We start from the raw sequence: 21,728 nt of genomic DNA on the forward strand, positions 1-21,728 counted from the left end.
TTTTACCTTCAAAAGTATGCATGCCTCTGTTTCTAAGGTTTTTTAGGAAATGCAATCAGAATACTACAGGTTTTGTAGATTAATAGAATAATGTAGTATAGCATTGGTTAGGTAGTTAAGAAGGTATATGTTAGCAATATGTGGAAAAAGGCTGATAAAACAGGTTTGCATTAAGGCTTTCTGAATTTGTAATTTTGTACTGTCCTCAGGAACTAAAACCCAGTTTATATAAATGAAGTTAAACTCTGTTTTCCAAAGCAGGGATTTTAAGCACAAAGGTTTTAATCGTAAGTATTCTTGTTATTCTTTTATACAAAAACTTGACTTGTAAAATATATTTATGAAATTATTAAGACAACTGCTATATTAGATACAACTCCCGTTTCAGCATGCATGTTATATTTAGTTCTAACTTAATTTTACCTCAATTTTTTGTTCTCTCATTTATTGTTTTACACGTTTCCCAGGATAGCCCACTGGTCTTACAGTCTGACAGAAATGTAACAGTGAACGCAAGAAATCACATGGGACAGTTAACTGGACAACTGACAGTAGGTAAGTGTTATTTATTGATTGTTATGTATATCAGTTTAGCTTTATGAATAGGTTTCATTACTTAACATAAACATTAAAATATTGCTGAATGTTCAGAAAAAAAACCTCATCACAATACTCCAACAAAAACTAATGCATACAATGGATGATAAGAACATAATTCAGCATTAGCTGAAGGCAGAGAAAGTAGAAATGTCTCAGAATAGTTAAAACAGATTAATGAAAAATTAATATTTTTGAGAGAGCTGTAATAAATTTAAAAAAAACCACACCAAACCTCAGCAAAACAATTTTCAACAACAATTTCAGTGGGGAAAATAACTCTTTTTTTCTTGCAAGTTCTGTCAGTCTTTCATTACTTCAGTAGAAATTGGTTTGTCCCCATTATTCTTGAGATGTATTTGTATCAGCATACGTTCAAAACAACTTGAATAACAGAATGTGAAAAAAAATCGGAACAAAACAAAAATCCAAATACTTTCCTGGTCACTACAAAATTATAATGGAAAATGATCATACTGCCAGTCATTCATTAAAATTTTCTGATGTTTTGCAAAGTATAAAATATAGCAGATAAAAGTTCTAAATGAAATAGGAATAAAAAAATCCTCTACTTATCTGTTCTACTTTTCATCTATTTTTCCGTGCTTATATTAAGTTTACCATGCTATACTGCACTCCTGGTGCAAATCATACTTACTGTGTTAGTAAATATGAAGTAATATTTTTAATATTTTCAGTATTAGAATAGTACTGAATATATTAATTGCTTTTTAAGAATGTTGGCAAACAAATCAGTACAAAATAATGTTCTAGATCTGTTAGAAAACAATATATATTGACTGGGAATGGGATGAAAATATGCAAACATATATGTGTAAGATACTAATGAGTATATAAATTTGAGAAGACATGCCTTAGACTCCACAGTGTTTCATTTTTTTTCACTTCTGGATTAAGCTGTGTTTTATATACTCTTTTTCCTCATGTGCCGAGGTTGTGCTCACAAAGAGTTTTAAATTAAACCTCACTAGTAATTTGCACTGAGCTTTCATATTGGCTAGAGACAGTAGCTTCAAGTTGCAAAAAATATTTGGCAAGTGCATATAGAGTGACACGCCATCTGCACTGATTTCCCTGAATGACCACATCAAATGAGTGTGCAAAGGTAACCAGGCTTGCTAGCAGATACAGATGAGGAAAATTAAGCTAACACCTGTTCTAGCCTTATTGTACTTGCCCAGTGCATTTGTGGAACGCAGTTCTGTTTCATCTAGTAGCTGTATTATTAAAACCTTCCACTTCATATGGTAATAGCTGAAACGTGAGCTGTCCGTGGCAAACATTTACATTGGCTGAAACAGATATGATATTTTGATTGCTGACATCATTCCTGCTAAGTGAATCAGGCCCTGAAAATGCATGTGACTATATTGAGAGTAACCTACTTAAAGGCATTATGATATAGGTTAATATTCTAAAAACATAAAGGCCTGAAGAAAACATGTGTTTTTATGTTACCATCATTACAGCGAATACCTGTAAGCTTCTTCCTGTGCAGCTGCTGCAGGGTGTCTGGAGAGTGGAAGTTTGCTAACTACAATGTTGTATTTACATTATTTCTTATTCTTTATCTTTCTGTTCTTTTTCATAATGGCTATATGACCTTTAATCTCTCTTATATTAATATAAAAATCTGCTTTATTTTTTATAAATGCCTCATACAGTATTGAATGCATTTTAAAATATTCATTATTTTCTTATTTATTATTTAATATTTCTTAGTACAGGCACTTATAACTATCAGTACAATCAGTAAAAGGTGGGATATTCTACTATTGGAAATCAAAGTAATTAACAGGCACCTAAAATTTAAAATATGTAATTCCCTTCCCTTCTCAAAATGTTTGCTGTGTAAAGGAGAGTACAGAGATTTTTTATATTTTTTTTTTGGCTTAAGTAATAGCATGGAAACACCTGCTGAGAGAAAGGGAGGGGAATTTCCTGTACCAGTTTGTCCATGTCAGAAAATATTATTTCTTATTAGCTGTAAATATGCTCTGGAAAGTCCCTGCCTCCTTCAGAAATGCTTTTTGTCCTTTCACGATGTTGCATGCTGAAGCAGCTCTTTGTGTGGTTACTCAGTCCAAGGGATGAAAATAAACAGTGGACTGAGCAGTGAGGATAAATAATTCTAAACTACAAAAAAGTCAATTAGTATGCCTTGGGGAAAAAAATATCTAGTTAACAACTTTGAAATATTCTTCTCTGTTAGCTTCTTTAAAAAGTTGAATAATCATAATTACAAAAAAAATAGTACAATTGTATATGCATGGCAGAAGCTTTCTGAAAAGAAGGAAGGGTGCCCGTGCATTCAGGTGGATGATAATGCACTTTCTATACACATGATATCATTGACACTTTATCTGTATTTCAGAGGGCATAAGTGATGTTACAAGGCAATAAATAGGCTGGTCCCTCATCTTTGATGTTCAAAGTGCTGGTCATGTCAAATTTTAGGACAACTAAAAATTCTTCCTGTGGTATTTGGAATTGTGATATACAAGAATAAAACAACCTTAAGAGCATCTAGTTGTGACTGTAACTGGAAGATAAATTAATGTAAAGAAGTGGCAGTGGGGCTGGGAGGAAGAAGCTTATATCATCACCCAGGCAGATGGAAAATCTCCAGTGAAACTCTTCATAACAAGAATTCTGTGAGTACACTATGGAATACAAAATATTTCTGTAAAGTGCATTAAGACATCTTGGAACACATCCTAATCTAGGAGGAGTGAAGAAAAGGGATGTTAAAATAAAATAAAGATACTTAAAAGTACTGGATGATTCACTAGTTACTTGTTTAAATGGTATAAAGTCAAGTCATGACGCCAGGTCTTACAATGCCAAGGGTGCATCCATTTTTACAGTACAATGTATTTATACTGACACTGAAAACTGTATGGAGAGAAAGTCACAGGTGTAGCAATGTTTTCTGTTGGAACCTATACCAACTGAGCTAGAAAATGTTCATTTTTGCTGTAGTCTATTCATGACATGTGGCCAGGAAACTGCCAGGTTTGTGTATGGATCTCCAAAAGGACTCCACAGTCTTCAGGTTTTGGACAGACATGAAGTATATCTACAGAATAAAGATGTAAAGATGAACATCCATTGTTTTTTGTATCTAAGCTGGACAAGGAAAAGTAATAGTGTCTCTCACCTTCCAACCCTTACTTAGCAACACCCTTTGCATTATGCATTCTACTGAATTACCCTGACACAAACTTTTCTCTCTGTTTAGTCAATGTTTGCATAGCTTAAAGCTGTATAGAAAAAAATCTACAGTTTTTTGTGCCAGTCTTAGAAATGCACAATAGCTGATCACCTCAAGCCAGAAGTCTGTTGTCTTCTTGCTGTCTGCACAGATCATATATACCTCTCTCTGGTTTTGAGTGGAGGACATTAGGCTAACAAGTGCTAAAGGGATCAAAATTAAATATGGCTGAAAAGAGACATCTGAAGCCCACATGTCTACTTACCCTAATTTCATCTTCAGATTAGATTATTAGCAACTTTCTCATTTTTTCGTGTGGGTTGTGTGGGGTTTTGTTGTTGTTGTTTGGTAGTGAGTTTTCCCCTCTTGCTGAAATAATTGTTTCTAACAGGTATTTCTGCTATTGCTTCACCCTTTTCCATTCATAAAGATCCCTGGAGATGTATAAAAAGTGTAAAAATGTGCACTTGATTTTTGCTAAGCTTTGGGCCCTTTAAGACAGAATCATCTTTCATAGAGGTCCAGAGCTGTACAAGTCACAGCTTCAGAGATCTCCAGACCCATGCAAATTAAAGACAATTAAGTGAATACCATTGAAAGTTATATTTCTGCAATTACTTTTTGAAAATATCAGGCAGATATATAATTTTCAATTACAGCTCTGGTAGAGACTGATATCAGTACTAAAAGATGTAGCTATTCAAATAACTTGTCAAACTTGACACTTTCCGTCCATTTACCACATGTGTAATGTGTTTGAGATTATTTTTCTTTAAAATGTGTTTGCTTGCTTGGTATGTTCCACAAAAGTACATGAGATACTGTGCAGAAACTATTGGACATATAGATACTATGGGTATGTAACCTTGTGGGAGTGGAAATATTGCCTTTCGTTATTCCTATACCACATATGCCCATTGTCTGTGCTATATCTACCAATACCTTACCAGGTAATAATCCTGTTACCCTTCCACTTCAGAGGTGATCAAAGTGATTAGTTACCTAAATGTTGCCTGTGATGTTCACTTTGCAACATCTAGACATCAAAGGAGATCTGAAGCAAGAGATAACGTTGGAAGCATTCTTGCTTTTAGAATTACATGTGGTAGTACTTGTAATAATGTATGCAAATGTTACTCTAAATCTTTGATCTCTATTGGCAGATATTTACTTATTCAAGATTATTATGAACTTGAACTAAGTATCCATTAAGGCAATGGAAGTAATAACATGCTTAAGTAACAATGCATGAGAAGTGGTTCCATATTTTTTAATCTTGTTTACATATATAGTAGCCTCAAATCTAAGGTCTTTTCTCCTGGGTGTTGCAGGAAGAGGGTAGTTTCAGAGCAGTTGTACACATATACCCTTCCCTCACCATAGGGAAAGGGAATAAAAGGGCTCAACTCCTCTCGTATCTGTATGGTTGTTCTTGTATTGTTGATAGCAGGGTACTGGGGAGAGAAGGGATGATGTTGTCTTATAGTCCCTCATTAGCTGATTCTAGCATTCAACCGGGCAACTATGGATCAGAATTTACTTGCCAGCAACATGTAAAATAAAGCCTTTCTCCTTTCCCTTACAGGGAGGTTTGCCTCCCTGTAGTCCCAAACTACAGTGAAATTTCAAAAATCTAAAAAATATTAAATGTTCTGCTAAACTTTATTTTCATACTAAAGCAATTGCTCTTGTAACCACTGTGGTGTGGTAGGATTATGAACATTGTTAGGAAGCCATGTTGCAAAACCAAAGTCAGATGAATGAGTTATCCATTTCTCAGTATTCCCTGAATTTGTATTCCTTAACCAAAATACAGACTGAAGAAATTTTTTGGGGTCCTTAAAACCACTTTAATGTGTGGAAATCAGAAATGCAAGCAATTCACTCCTACTATACATAGATGAATTAGTAGTCCAGCTTTTGTGGTGATGTACAAACAGGAATTTTTCATATAGAACTTCAGACTGAATATGGAATAGCTTAAAATCTGATTTCCTAGCATTTTGTTATTGGTCAGTCTTTTCTCATTGTAACAAAGATTTTTAACTTATTTAACTTAATTGCATTCCTCTTCTTTTTCTAATTAGAAATATGAACACAGAATCTGTAATTTCTGTGCTAAATTATTTGCATCACTTCCTTTTTTTTCGGATGTTTTTGCACCTTAAATGTAACTTTCTGTTGAAAATTACTGTTTCCAAAGTTTTTCCTTGTTTTAAGTCAGTTACTTGTTGATTCAGAGAATATTTAGGTAACTTACACAGCAAAATATTATACATTGTGAGTATACAATTTTTGCAGTATAATGTTTCTAAACAAAGTTTTATAGCTAACTAAACGCTCTAAGTATCATAGGAATATAAACAATTTATCAGAGGATGAAAATACAGCTCATTTACTAGTCTGAGGTACAAATCCAGTATCAGATCTTTTGAGCAGAAGTAAATGTGAGAAAACTTGCCCTTTTTTTAGTACAGGTTAGCTACCTTGTACTTAACTGCAGAGTTAAAAGATCTCTTTCAACTTCAGGAATCACTACAGAAGGTACCACAGACAAGTGCCTGAGAGGCCATATGGCTTTACATCTCCTCCTGGCAAAGTGCGTGAGACGAGCCAACAGGCAGTCAGAAAGCAAGCCATGTTGATCATAACAGTTGAAATGTCCAGCTGGAATCAGAGTCTCATCCCTTCTCATAATTTACAGTGCAATGTGATGTTGCGTCTCTTTCTGTCTGTCTAGTCCCTGGAAAAGTCTTTTTACAAACCATCTGTGCTATAACAGGTTTTAGAATAGAAGCTCACATAAAATATATTCCGATATCCTCATAATGACTTTGGCTAGACTACCATGAGAATCTTCTCCCATTAGTTAATTGTCTATAAGTGTGATATTGAGAAAATATGAGGCTCTGAAAAGTGGTCAAAACTTCAGCCTCTTTGCCAGCACTTTGATAGGTCTGCCAAAGTAACCTTTTAAAAATTAACATGTTAATTTATTTGGAATTCATCCATATTTCTCCTGCAATTCTCTGTTTAAATCATCTTCCAATAATAGAAAGCTTCTTGACTTGTTTGTTTTGATTCAGCATCAAGAGGCAGTAACAGTTAAGGGACTAGTAAAAAAACAGTTGCAAATAACTTTTCCAGTTTTTACTTTTCCTTCATTTGTAAATTAATTGCATCATTCTCTGTGTTAATCTGCATAGGTACATTTGACATTCAGGCTCTTGTGACTAACCCTTGTATTAACTGGATTGAAAAATAATACTTCTTCATATATCCATTACATAATCAACTCATAAAACTATTAAATATACTTGGTATCATTAACCATTTGCAATCCACTTTGTGCTTGGGGTATATAAGAGAGAGAGACTTTATCAAGTACTTCAGATTGGTTTTAATCATTTAGGTAAATTTTCAATTTTTAAACAATACCTTTCATATCTTTATGATACTTTTATTATATGTTATATGCAGACATAACACTACTGTGCTGTTTAATATTTGAAATACCCTATGGTATAAAATATATCTTACATCTCCCTTATGAATTGCCATATGAACACCATACTATAAAAATAACGAGTAGTAGGCTATTTCTTTGTCATTTCTTTAGGACCAAGTAGTATTTCTTTCTGGTAGGTATGGCAATTATTTAACCTGAAACCTCTTTCCTGAAATACAAGAGTGTATCGTGTCAGTTGAAATGTCAAGAAGTAAAATTTCCCCCATGAATAAACACAAGCAGTAGTAGGACTGTACAGTTTCTGTGCAATTCTTTGCAATTTCTGCATGGTTATTTCAGGAGTGAGAGTACTCGTGCATTTTGATTCATTGTGCATAGCAAAGAGAATCCATGATGTGGGTATAAGATTTCTTGCTTTAAGTGTTATCCTCCTCACTAAATCGTTATACATAATCTTCTTTGATTCTTTTGTTGAATTACTAAACACTACATCAGTACTTTCAGAGCCAGGGTTTTCAAACTTCTTCCTCTTATTTCTGCATCCAGTATATTTTTTTTCTTCCTTTTGCCTTCTTCAGACTCTGAAAGTTTTCATCATTTGAGTCTTGATCCATCTTTTCTTCTTTTCTTTTTCTTTCCCTGGGTCTGAGCTCAGGAGGACTATTTCTACCTTGGATACAAAGTACAGCCCTTAACAGTTAATACCTGAAATTGGTGTGAAGTTGTATTGATCTAATGTGGAGAGCACCCTCTGCTGTTTGCAGTTGATGGACAAAAAAAAAAGATATTTTTATATATATATATAACTATATATATATATAACTAGCCTGATACTTCTCTCTATAACATTTGTAGCATGAACAAAATACATGCAGGTTATTTTCTCTCTAAGTTTACTCGTCATCTAGGTTTGGAAGGAATTCTGAGGTCCAGTACCTGGTTTTCAATGTGTTTTTCTTTCCATAATCAAGAGCTGGTTTCGAAAGGACAAGCACACGGAGGAAAAGATGGCTTTTCAAAGTCACAATATGCATTCTTAACTTTGGACTTTAGAATTCTTTAAGGCATATGCAGCTACTGGGCAGTGTGCTTTCTTTTTCCTTCTACAACTGCTCAATTTATTCACTCTAAATATTTTTTGTTGAGCTGCTGTTATGAAATTAGATATTTTTTCTTTTCCATGTGGAAAAGGTATCAAGCTGTGTCAGAGGAAGTTCAAACTGGACTTTAGGAAAAGGTTCTTCACCGAGAAGAGTGGTCAGTCACTGGAACATGGTTCCGCATGGAAGTGGTCACAGCACCAAGCCTGTAAGCCTTCAAGGAGCATTTGGATGATGCTCTCACACACATGGTTCAGTTTTAGGTAGTCCTGCAAGGAGCAGGGAGTCAGACTTGATGATCCTTATGGGTCCCTTCCAACTTGAGATATTCCACGATTCTTTTGAAGGGGTACAGATTAAATCCATGGAGGGGAGGAAGAGAGACAAGTAGCAGGTCTTGCTCAGGCAGCCTGATGGAAGCCAGGCTTCAAGGCTTCACTTCTGCTGACAGCTGGTGCTGGCAGGAATGGCGGGCACACAGAGGACTGGCCACATTCTGGCTTCCCACAGGATAACCTTCAGGAAAACAGCAGTCACAGGCTTCTTAAGAGGGCAATAATTAATGTTCTGTACCCACTGCCACTTTAGAGATGATGGGAAAAGGATGAAAGGGAACACTAAATCAGTGTTTTCCAGGCTGTGATTACGGAGGGGAAGCAAAAGTGCATCAGTGACCCTGTGCAGACAGGTGTCTAATACGCTAGGTATGAGCCTCAGCTCGGTGCCTGGGTGTTTCATCTCAATGCCAACTCTGACTCTAGAGCATCTGTAGTAGGACTGGACACACACTGAAGTAAATTTCAATTATCAATGGCTATTCTGCCAGTGACACGGCAGTTCTCCACTTACTTTTCTGCTTTACAAGCTTTTTATTACCTCATTTTACTTTAACTGTTTCTAGAAAACTGGCACTGAAAACTAGGGAAAAGGATATTCTGTTTCAATTCTCAAATATTTTATCCTCAATATTATTTTTTTTTTTCTTCCCCGTACCATACCAGAGGACATGCAACTACAAGCAGTGGTTGGATTTCATTCTATAAGTAGGGTCTGAGTGGGAAGAGGTCATTAGTGGTGTGCATGGTGGTACAGAAGTCTTAGTGTTTAAACGTTAATCCCTTGCCATCTGTCCTGGTGTTGTTACTCACATGTTGTCGGCCAATACAGACAGCATTACTGTTACCCAAATGTTCAGAGCAGGGAAGCTATTCCCTTTTGTAGGAGAGAGATCCCAAAAGTCAAAGAAATGGATATTTTTTGGAGGTATTTAAGCAGGTTTTGGGGGATAGAGTGTATCTTTAAAAGATGCTTCTAATTCTTTGTCTATAGCTTTATCAACGGCTAGTACTTCATTTAACTGCAAAAACAGGTGCATTGTGACATTCACAAGGCTGCTGCTGGGTGCTAAACATTATTAAATTACCTACAGCATCTGGACCTTTAGCAAGTCCCTGACAGGACATTAAGATTTTATTTTTACCCCCTTTTTTTTCCCTAATGTTCAGACAGCTCATTAATATTAAGCTTAGGTGTGGCTTAGGTGAAAGACAAAATAAGGACAAATAAGTAAGAACCCATTTTTAAACTTAATTAAATACAAAACATGGGGGGTGAGGGTGTGGGGCAAGGGGAAGAGAGACCGAGAAGAGCAGTGAGGTCTTTCTGATGTTTTCCTTCAGAGCTATAGAGAACACTTGGAAGAAGAAACTCAACAGCATGCTGCTGCTGAAGATATTAAAGCGACAGCAAAGAGATCTATCAAAATTATCGGTGAGAAGTAATTTGATTGTAGACTTAGATTATTTATTCAGCTAAGTTAACTTTAACAAGTCTGAGTTCTTTCTGTTATCTTACTAAGCCAGCTATGGGAAATTAGTCTGTTTCTATATGTGAAAGATTTTTGCAAGTGGATAGTCAAGCTTGGAAACATTTATCTGTTTGTCCATAAAAGTTATTTCTCTACACAAGGTAATGAACTTCCTGGATCACTAGTTCTATCTATTAGGTAGTATCTATTAGATTAGTATCAAAAAAGAAATAAAACCTCTTCTGTTTTCATAGAATCATAGAATGGTTTGGATTGGAAGGGACCTCAAGGATCATCTAGTTCCAACCCCCCTGCCTTGGGCAGGGTCACCTTCCACTTGACCAGGCTGCACAAAGCCCCATCCAGCCTGGCCTTGAACACTGCCAGGGATGGGGCATCCACAGCTTCTCTGGGCAACCTGTTCCAGTGCCTCACCAGCCTCGCAGTAAAGAATTTATTCCTAATATCTAATCTAAATCTACCCTCTTTTAGTTTAAAACCATTACCCCTTGTCATATCACTACATGCCCTTGTAAAAAAAGTTGCTTTCCAGCTTTTCTGTAGACCAACTTGAGGTACTGGAAGGCCACTAGAAGGTCTCCCTGGAGCCTTCTCTTCTCCAGGCTGAAAAACCCCAGTTCTCAGCCTGTCTTCACAGGAGAGCGGCTCCAGCCCTCTGATCGTGCCCATGACCCTCCTCTGGACTCATTCCAACAGGTCCATGCCCTTCTTATATTGGGGGCTCCAGAGATGAATGCAGTATTTTCTAGAATTTCCTCTCACATGTCTTTAGATTATGAGAAATTGCATCTCACTGTTATGTTAGAATTACTGTGTGGTTTTAAAAGCACTAATGTTGAAGTTTACTTTCTATTTATTGCACTGATTTGCCTGAGTCCTATAAAAATATGCAGTTCCAAAACCAGCTTCAATGTATAACACTGAAACTCAAATAACATATTGGAAAATACCAGTTAATATCCATAACTGGAACATAGCTGGTTTGTTGTGGTTATTTATCAAGATAATTATGTTTATTTGCCTTTTAATCATTTTGCCTTCATTCAGAAGAGTATGGAGTTTCAAATTCCACTTTATGCCAATACTAGAGATTTTTAATTGTGCTATTTGTAGATGGGCAGAGCTGTCTTGAAATAATGTCTCAGGCATGTACAAGACATTTAAATTAATATGGATTTTTATAATTTCTATAAGACATAAATATATCTTTGAAAATACCTTCTTCTTCCTTAGGTTATTCCTAGGGTGATAAATATTGCAGTTGCAGCTGAATTATGAACAGATGGCACTGAATTAATGATTAGCTGAATATTTTAAAATTTGAGCTAGGCTTCTTCCTGTGAAGAAAAGCATTCCATAAATCTGAAATTAATTAGTCACTGGGAATAGTTATCACTCACTGAATCACTATCATCAGTTATAGATCAAAGTAATACAGAGTGAGCATTTTTTCCAAATAAAAATTAAAGACTTCATTGCCTTTAAAATAAGTTAGTCCAACATTAGAGTCCCAAACATGAGTTTCCCTTTGTGATGTTCTGGACAGATGTTTTGTTTGGAGAAGCTGTTTTGTTGCTCTTCTCTCATGTGTATTATGAAAGCACCTGGACTACCTACCACCTTAAAGCTGACAGGTTTTAGTGAAAAGTTCCTAACCATTTTCCTTCTGGAATGGAGAAAGTAGTTTTCTGTTATGGAAAGGGATGATGGGATGGTTCTGACACTCACCTGGTTTGTAAGAAAGAAAGGGAAATTTGCTGATATTCTGTCTCTAGTTGGTCTTTTCTGGGTCTTTGCTTGGTTGGTTGGTTGATTGGTTGGGTTTGATTTCTTTTCTCTGTGGAACTTGTATATGAAGCCAGATGCTAATTTAGCACATCTATTTTCTCTGTGGTAGAGTGATTCTAGTTGGCTTGCCATGCTGCCAAAGGAAAAGCTTTCAAGCCCAGACAAAAATTCCACCCATGCTGCAAGTCTTGCCTCTGAATTTATACATTCATCTGCATCTAGGTTAGATTCCTTTCCAGGTACAAAATCATACGAACCTCTGAGGACACTTCAGATTTCCCCATGATACTAAACTTGTTCAGTTACCGTAAAACCTTACTCCCAAGGTTACCAATATAACCTTTGTAAGTGGTGTGTTTGGAAGGCAGGCAATCTGGGAGTGATTCAAATCACAGATAAGGACACACAGAATTTAAGTGTCAGCAGGGCAGGAATTTCAGGTAGATGTCTTCATCTGTGAATTGAATTGCACCTTCTGTGTTACAAGTCAATGATGAACTTCATTGAGAACCTTAATCAGAAGAGACACTTCCAGAAGCTAGAGCCCAAATCTGCTTTTATCCTGCTTCTGCAGTTTTCCTGGCCCTTGTTCTACTGTCAAGGGCAAGGAGGCAAGTAATTTCCTAAATGGATAATATAAAAATCCTCCGAGCTGGGCTGAGCCATCATCTTCTTATGCTATCATAATATTCAATGACAGTTGTTTGGAAATCTGCAAATGCAGTTCACTGATCTGCGAAGTACCAGAAGAGTTTAAAATTATCATTTTCTGGTCATCAGGCTATAGTTTTTTACTCCTATTTTACTACTCAGTAGTACCCAGTGTTAGCCTTTTTATAGATTAATCCTGTGTGTCTTTTAATATTTTGTACATTTTATCATTAAAACTTTCTCAGATAAAGCCTGATTATCTGAAATGTTAACGCATATTGCACAGATAAAGCAATTTTATATGAAATGCTAACACCTTTTGCATAGATAACTTTAGATAACACAGATAACTTTGTACCCTTTAGCTAAAGCAGATAATCTGAGAAACAGTCACTTTGAAAAAACATTTTTTCTAGTTTTCCCTATGTTACAGGTGTCAGTGTTGAGTTCATTTTACAGAAATGTAAAATTGTGGGTTTTTTTAACATTCCTTTTCCAAGAACTCCTAAGTACTCTGGCAGCTTTTAACCTTTGTTTCAGTTGTCTTATCTGAAAATGTGATGAATACAATTATTGATTTAAAAAAGTTTAATCTGCATTCAGAAACCTTTTAATGGTCTAATTCAGTACATTGTGAATATAATTATACAATATTTTCTAGTCACAGCAGGTTGTATTAGAAGTCCATGGACAGCTGCCAAAAGCATCTGGAAAAACAACTTTTATCTTTTTGATGAAATTGGGAGGGGGGAGGAAGATTGAAAACTAACTTCTGAATAATAAGCATATAGAGAGAATATAAATACAAATATTTACATTAGCCTTTGATTTATATTAATAAATCCCCCAAAATGTTCAAAACACAGAGTAGAAATAAATTTCAGAATTTGTCTAAAACCTACAGAGAATATTACCAGTAAGAAATAAGAAAGACAAAACTGAAATGCTTTTCCTTTTAAATTTCACAAAGCAAGATACATAACAGTTAGTATAAAAGGTCACAGGGTAAAATCAGGATGAGAAAAGGTAAGGAACCATTAGGTTACATGAATGTATTTGACTTCATTGAATTTCAGTTCAAGTCCAGTTCACCTCAGAATGATAAAGCAGGCAGCAGAAAGGTACTTGTGCTATTAGCAATTATTTCAGAAAGTACGTTGATAAGAGATAAGGTCTCAATGGGTGCAAAAAGGTCAAATAACAGATCTGTATAAGAAAAAAAGAAAGGTTGTAGAGATTTACAGACAAGTGATTTCCAGTAGAATTTCTGGGAAATTTTCACAACGTTCAATAGAAAAGTCAGGCTGAATCTGACCTAAAGGAAATAAATAATGGTAAATAGAAACAGTTTGAGAGAGGAATGAATGAGCTTATAATCTCTAAGATGTTATATTTCCCAGAGAGAAATGCAACATTCCTATTTTATCTTTGAGATTCGTCTATGTAATGAAGAAATTTCACACTCTCCTTAATGTCTTGTTCCTGCTCTTGCTATTTGATTTGAATGTGCTGATAAGCACAGCCTGTAGTCATGTACCTTATATTATGTATTGTTCTGTCTGGGTTTAACTCTGATTTCTTTTCAGTGAAATACACGGTAAATAATATACTTCAGTTACTTAGTTGGCAACTGGGTTTTCGTAAGATGTGTAGTGGCCAAACAACATAAAAATAAACTTATTGCCTAATTCAGCTAACCAAGGCAATGGACACTTTTCCACTGATGTTGCATGGAAATGTAGCCCATAGACTGCTTCAGTAAACCTCAGCTTCCAAAAGGTATATGATCAGCTTTGTAAATTATTTCAGTTGTAAAAACCAACTGTGTCACATAAAGGTAAGAATGCTAAGTTTGAGAATAATGATGAAAACTTGGAAAATTCTCTTAGGATTTAGTGCTGTTCAGATTCCATTCATCATGAGGGAGAAAAATTGATAAATTTGTTATTCCCATTCATGTTTTGGATTACTCCAAAATACATTAAAGTTATAATTCATTCATTTGCACCAGATGGACATTTGAGCTTGTCAGTGAAAGCTAAGTTGATAAAAGCAGCTGTAAGAGAACTTTAACATAGTGTGGCTATTTACTGGTATCACAAAGAAAGATTCCTGGACAGCAGAGAAAACATCCATAGGAAAGATAATGCAATAAGGCTTGTAATACAAAATAATATGTATTTATTTATAATTTAATTTATTTAGTATTTATTTTATATTTAAATATATTTCATTTAATTTATTTTATTTAGTAATTTTTATGTATTGATACTTATTTTAAATATAGCTCTTATATATTATTTATATATGTTTATAATATATTTATAGTATTATGAGAAAAATTAGTCAGATAGGAAACTCATTATACTCACCACAAGCCTCAATTCATCTAGCTCATGTTTTGAATAAACTAAACTTAATGAGATTATAAATAGAGCAAAACATACAGTCTTAAGTTTTACACATACAACGAGCCTGGCATATCTTCCTTTGACTTGCTTAGCTTTCTTACCTAAGGACCCATGTAAGTGATTAATATATTACAGCTAAAGTTACAACCTCTCAGCCAAGCCACAGGAGCAAACAATGCATATGTTTTTAGCCATTACAGAAGCAAAATAAATGCATTAACTTAAAGCTCAAGCAAACTACAAGCACATTTCACTTTTATTCATCCATGTGTATTGCTCATAGCTGATGAAACCTATGAATAGCTGTATCAGATCAGACCAAAGGTATATTATTAGCCATGTAATTTCTGAAAGTCTCCAATAGAAAATGCATGTGATAGGGATAGCAGGAGCAAAAAGCACAGATTGGCTCTTGTGGAATCGTGACATCGTATAGAATTAGCGTGGAGAGTGCGGTCTGCTGCAAATTTAACACAATTTTCACCTATATTTTCATACCTGGGTTTCCACCATCAGGAAGCACCAGGAAGGCAGAGGGAAGGATATATTCCATCCATTGCCAAGGTGATAGGCAATATTTTAGGTGTATCTTTTAATGAAGTTCCTAGAAGCAAAAGCTGCCCAGGAGGGTAGAATTTTCCTGTGAGCTTCCATTTGACCAAGTCTTAAACCGGTAATATCACTATCTATGGCTACCCGTGGGTCTGTAGATCATGAAGAAGGCAGAAATATGCTACCACCATACCTGTAGTCTGATTCAGATCATTCTACTTAACATTCTTTGTTCATGTATTTTTCTCCTACATAAATGTGTAGCTTATCCCTGTGCTAGTTTATGTCAACAGCCTGTCTTATTCACTATAGTCTGATGCTAAAAAAGATAATGAATACATGCACTGCTGCTTCTGGTCTAGCACTTGCTCCAGTTTCCCTTGTCTGAATAGGTCATCATTCAGACTAGGAAACCTCAAAGGTCAACCTCTCCTAAAAGCAGTAGGTCTCTGACACCTCCATAGCATGGCCATGAACTATTAACAGACCCAGCTAGGTTATTTTTTAACTGCCACTTTCACAGTTTTTTTCATATAATGAAGATGGTCCCTTCCCTTCGTCAGCAAACAGAATACAGAATATGTTCTGATTGCCATGAATGTTTGCTTGTGTAGATGTCTTGCTCCCAGCTGAAAGCTCTTTTTATTCAAATTCCTCAATGCTTCTATTCAGCTGGTATGAGTCCTTCATTTGCATTATTGCATTTGCATTCACTGAAAATTTTCTGAGACCTCTGTTGGCCAAAATAATTTAATGTCTAACTTTCCTGTGATTATTAACACAATTTTTTCTAGGTGTATATTTCACAAATATTTATTTTAGAACCAGATCAGGCTTGATTCTTTATTAAAAATGCTTTATCTCTTTTACCTCCAATTTCAGAAGCTTCAACACTTTCTCATAAAAGTTACTTTGCCATCCAAAAATACCCTGCATTTAATAAATGTTTAAATAACCCATCTTTCATTGAGGAATTAGAACACAATACATTGAATTTCATTATGTTCTTCATGTACAAAGATCATAAATTTATGGTAATTCCTTTATTTTGTGATTTATTTCCTATCTATTTCTATGTCTGAATTTGTTGTCTGCCAGATGGACACAGAAGGTGATTTAGAAATCAGGCACAACTGTTGTGTTCATCTACATTGACATAAGCTCATAAAATATCTTTATCAACAGAAAAGAGAAAAAGTGTAGCTTGTGTATTTAGTAGTCTTGATAGTTACTATTCCCCGTGCATCTCAGTTTCAACTTATGTTTCGGTAAGTTGAAAATCAATGGAAGTGCATTGTAGATGGCTGGAAACAGACCAGAAGACAAAGCAAAGCAAACATTAGCTTCAGCCTGTTTTTAATGTTTGTGCTACTTTCACGGTTGTTGATGGGAGTGTGAACAGAGCACTTTACTGCTGAGAAAGAACATATCATCATCTTATATATAAGGTTAAAGTCCCAAACATTCTTTTTTTTGTGTGCTAAATGAATAATGAGCAGTATTTGGTATTCTTAAAAAAGTAAAAACTAAGACTAAAGTATGTTTGGGTGGAAACTGGTGCAATTGCGGAAATTACAACTTTTAGTTTGTCTGTCTTGTCTCCACAGTAATGACTTTCTATATTGTTTCTTATTTTCACAAGTTTCATACAAGCATTATTACCTCTATTATATCATTTTATGGAAAATTGGAAGAGAGATTAACTTTGTGGAAAATACTTAGGAAAAAAAAAAAAGAGTTAAAACCTGAATATCTTTTCCTACAGCAAAAACATAATACTGTGCATTATAAAGCAAAATATGCATAACCACAGAATTAGTTGAGGTGAAGTTCAGTCTGTTGGTAAGGGAAATCTGAACTGACCAGCAAGCTGTAATGGCTGTAAATGTTCTCCAAAGAGTGGAAAAAAACCCACTATATGCTGTCCAGGATGAGCAGCAGTTACCACCGTAATAAACTTCATAGTTCTGCCAAAAAAAACCAAAAAAAACACCCACCCCAAACTACTTATGCATGCTTATCACATACCGAAAATTTGATCTCCTTGCTTAAAAAAAACCCAAAACCTTACCAATGGTTTACATTTGTCATGTAATTACAGTATTATACAAATCAAGATTTTTACCTGACAACATTTAAATCGTATTTGGTAAAGGGAGTGTTTACCCTTCCATCTTTAAAATTGTATCTTCATGGTCGTATCTGAGCCTTGGAAGACTGGTGAGTTCTTGGTAGCATTTATTATAATTCCAAGCAGTGGTTATAATTTTTTTTTTTTCCTAAATAATAATAAAGTAGAACAGGGCATCATTGACTTTAAAAAGCAAAATGTTAAATGCTTGCCTTCTACATAGTTGTTATTATGGTATTATTTAACAAGTAAGTCAAGCTAGACACTGTACATATTCAACATAGATACTGTTCTTGTCTTGAAATTTATTCTCTATTAGTGTTAATCTGGATTACAGCACTATAATTTTCTGTACCCCTGTTGTATGCATCGGTCAACATTCTCATTTAAGACAGCTTAACTATAGCTAAAGTGAATAATTTTATGCTTTGTACCATTTTTAATGTAGCTGGCTTAATGATAGATTTGATTATACAACTACTGTTCAGCAAGCATGTGTAATAAACCATCATTATATATGCTGTATGGATGAATATGAAATGTACATTTTTCATGTATATGCTTTAGATTAATGGAATTTCACAGACATTTAGTAACTTAATTCACGATTATACAACTGAATTTACAAGTAAACAATTTTCCTGTACACAAGACTACAAGTGAGATTGACATGGACATACCTTGATCCTGGTGGTTAAAGCTATTAAGCTGACTGAATCTCTAGTATGAAGAAGGTTAGTAGTACAGTAGGTAGCACAGCTAGAAAGCACTTCAGAGCATGTGTTTGGTAGAAATTAATTTTTCAAACAGAATTTGAAAGATAGATTTTTCATGCTTATTTCTCTGGACTGAAATATGCATTATTCAAGCAGATAAGTTTTGCTGAAAATAAACATAGTGGATAGTGTGATTGCTCTACGAGTTTGAGATAAAAAATTCAAAGTATTTTCTTTGTTCATACAAAGTATTCTAAGAGGTGATGCATCATTTTTGTTAGTATAATAAAGATTCAGACATTTTATGAGACATATATGTTTGTAGAATGTTTCTGGAACACAGCAATTTCCATTACAGCTAAAAAGATAACACACTAATGCATTGCACATGCAACTGCTTACACTTATTTCAACTGGGAAATCAAAACGTAATGAAAGAGAATTCCATTTTGATAGCATTGATTACTCAGTAGGCGGTTTAACTACTCAATGCCATTTTCATGACTTTCACATCTGGTTCTACGTCAAAGAGACAAACATAACGTGTATTATGTTTTGTTAGTAATCTCTCAAGTGGCTTGAATGCACTAACCACTCTTTCAGTGATAAGTGAGTAATACTAAGTGATGCACTGTTAAGTCCTGAGTGCAACATAATTAAAAAGCCCATTTATTTTATCATAAAATTGTAGTTATATCCTGTAATGATATTTTGGACTAACTGAACGCTAGGTGTACTTTCATACACTGTGATGCTGAAGAAGCACACATGCTAAGCATCTAAATAAAATATATGCATTTCTTTGTAGAAGGTCTAGATCATTGTTCTGTAAGTCAATCTTCATGAAAAGCTATATTAACCTAAATACATCACAAGTTTTAAAAGACAGCTGTTGAAACATGGGCTGTAACTTGCAGTGATATATAATGAGTAAGAATGTGGCAGATCTTTTTTCTCTTTGATTTCTCTCATGTTTTCTGTTAGTCCCTTTTCTTTACAGAGCTAAAAACTTTCATGTTTGTAAATTAACAGCATCACAGTATTTATAATGCCACTTACTTTTAGGTAGCTAAGCAATCATCGGCTCTTAAACAAAGATTAAACTAGTTAGTATTCAGTTATTTGTGATTATCCTTTGGTTTCCTGATGCATAACTTTGGTTGCAGGACGAGGACAGCTTCAATGTTCCATGCCTTTTCAGCTTTGCTTTCCTGTCACTGCAGGATGCTGCTGCTGTTTTCAGGCAGGCAGAGCACCAGCCTGGACTCCTCGCTTTTCAGCCCGTCACTGTTAAAAACCAAATCTCCCAGACTGTGACAATAAACACTGGTTGTATTGGGGTTTGGTTTTTTTTTCTAATCAGTTGAGTGAAGTGTTTTGCTTTTCATGGAATCGCTTGGGTTGGAAGGGACCTTTAAAGGTCACCTACTCCAACCCCTCGCTGCCATGAGCAGGGACATCTTAAACTAGATAATGTTGCTCAGAGCCCCATCCAACCTGACCTTGAATGTTTCCAGGGATGGAGCATCTACCAACACTAGGCAACATGTTCCAGTGTTTCATCACTCTTCCTTACATCTACTCTAAAAATCCACCCTTTTACTTTGAAACCATTACCCCTTCTTCTATCGAAACAGGCCATAATAAAAACTTTGTCCCCTTTGTTGTGTTCTCATTACCTGTATGCATAAATGAGCAAAGTATTATTACAAACCGTTCTTCAGACAATGCTTCACTTGAAGCAAAAGGCACTCAGTGTACCTGGGTTTATTACCTGTCATAGCACAAATATCCTGACTGACTTTTATCCAGAAGATCTAGGAAGGAATTTAAGCTTTTTGTCCTCAGATGTTTCCCCAAAATCTGACTGAAGTATGCTCTCTGACTGTTGAAGTGAGACTCAAAGGCTCTCCATCCTCCTTGCAGTTTCCCTCCAAAGGAAATGCAAGCACTCAGGCAGGGCACCCAGCAGGCACACCAGTCCAGGGGTGCCACACCAGTCCAGCATGTGCAGGCAAACCAGATACTGAGCTCTGTGAATGCACTTACCAGTAGGATATGCCTACATTTTAGGGACTGGTGTTACCTTTATGTCTTGTGCAATGTCTTTTCCTTCTGCAAAACGGGGGAAATAATACAGTGTTTTGTATACAGTGGTGTTTAAAGATATTAAAGTCTGTGATCTTCTTGATTATTGTGTTAATCTATCAAGTGCTATATTTATAATATGTTCTGGAATGCAAGAGTTTCACATAGAACATTATGGTAGTTGTTAACCAACCTGGAGTCATGAACTTATTGTGTAATATAAAATTCATATCTTTCATTAACTGAAATCTACTTCAACAGAATTCTTACCTACGCTTTCCAATAATGATTCAAAATGTAGCCCTTATGAAGTGTAATACATTCTATTCTAAGGCAAGTCTTGGAAATTTACAAAATTTACATTCTTATAAATGTAAATTAGAACATTATTGAAAACTAGACTTGTGCAGAAAAATAAATGCACAATTCTAGAAGGTCTTTAAGATCTGGAAGTCAAACCTGTGACTAAACCAGGAAAAATGTTTGCTTCCAATTTTTCCTCAAAGGAATATATTTTAAGTCAATTTAAAAATGGCTTTTATAAATTATGCATTAAATTAATGCATTTTTATTGTATGCTTTTTAAATATTTCAAAATGAAGAACAAACTTTCTCAAACCAAAAGTAAATACTATTTCAAAACTGTCTCAATATGGAATGTTTTGATAGCATCAGATTTTTTTTCAATTATGAAAAAAATAACAGAAGTAGTAGTAAGAAAATATATTCCAATGAATAAAAGCTAGACATTGTAAAAGGCTTATGTAAAATGTAAATGGTTTCTTTGCTTACCATAGTAATGCTATTGGATTTTGAATCTTTCAGTGTACAATTTTATTAGGGCAGCCTAAACAATTCAGCAATAGGCCTGTTTTTTCACCCTCCAGAGGACACAGGGGCAAAATATTGATGGTACATGGGGAGGGAACAATTGTTCTTCTAACTGCAATGAAATGGTGAAGTAGCCGCATGCATTCTTATTGAAAGTATGAAGCTACCACTTATTTTGTTATCAATAGTTTTAGCAATTACTTTGATGTTATCTTGAATATCTTTCTTCAAACCACAAGGTTTCTGGAACTTTTATGTCCAACAAGAAATCATTGATCTTTAGCCTCTACAGGTCTTCCTATTCTTAACCATGAGAAGCATTCTAGAATAA

General features: G+C 35.0%; 1 protein-coding gene across 2 annotated transcripts in view; it reads left to right on the top strand.

Moving 5' to 3' along the window:
- Positions 1–21,728, top strand: part of SGCZ (sarcoglycan zeta) — a 222,905-nt gene that overhangs the window by 144,756 nt on the left and 56,421 nt on the right. For both annotated transcript variants that reach the window (XM_037400821.1, XM_037400828.1), the window contains exon 3: positions 468–555. In XM_037400821.1, the coding sequence (XP_037256718.1) occupies positions 468–555 (88 nt within the window). The remainder of the gene's footprint in view (positions 1–467; positions 556–21,728) is intronic.

The sequence above is a fragment of the Falco rusticolus genome, chromosome 1 (assembly GCF_015220075.1).
Source record: "Falco rusticolus isolate bFalRus1 chromosome 1, bFalRus1.pri, whole genome shotgun sequence".
In the NCBI taxonomy this organism is placed as follows: Eukaryota; Metazoa; Chordata; class Aves; order Falconiformes; family Falconidae; genus Falco; species Falco rusticolus.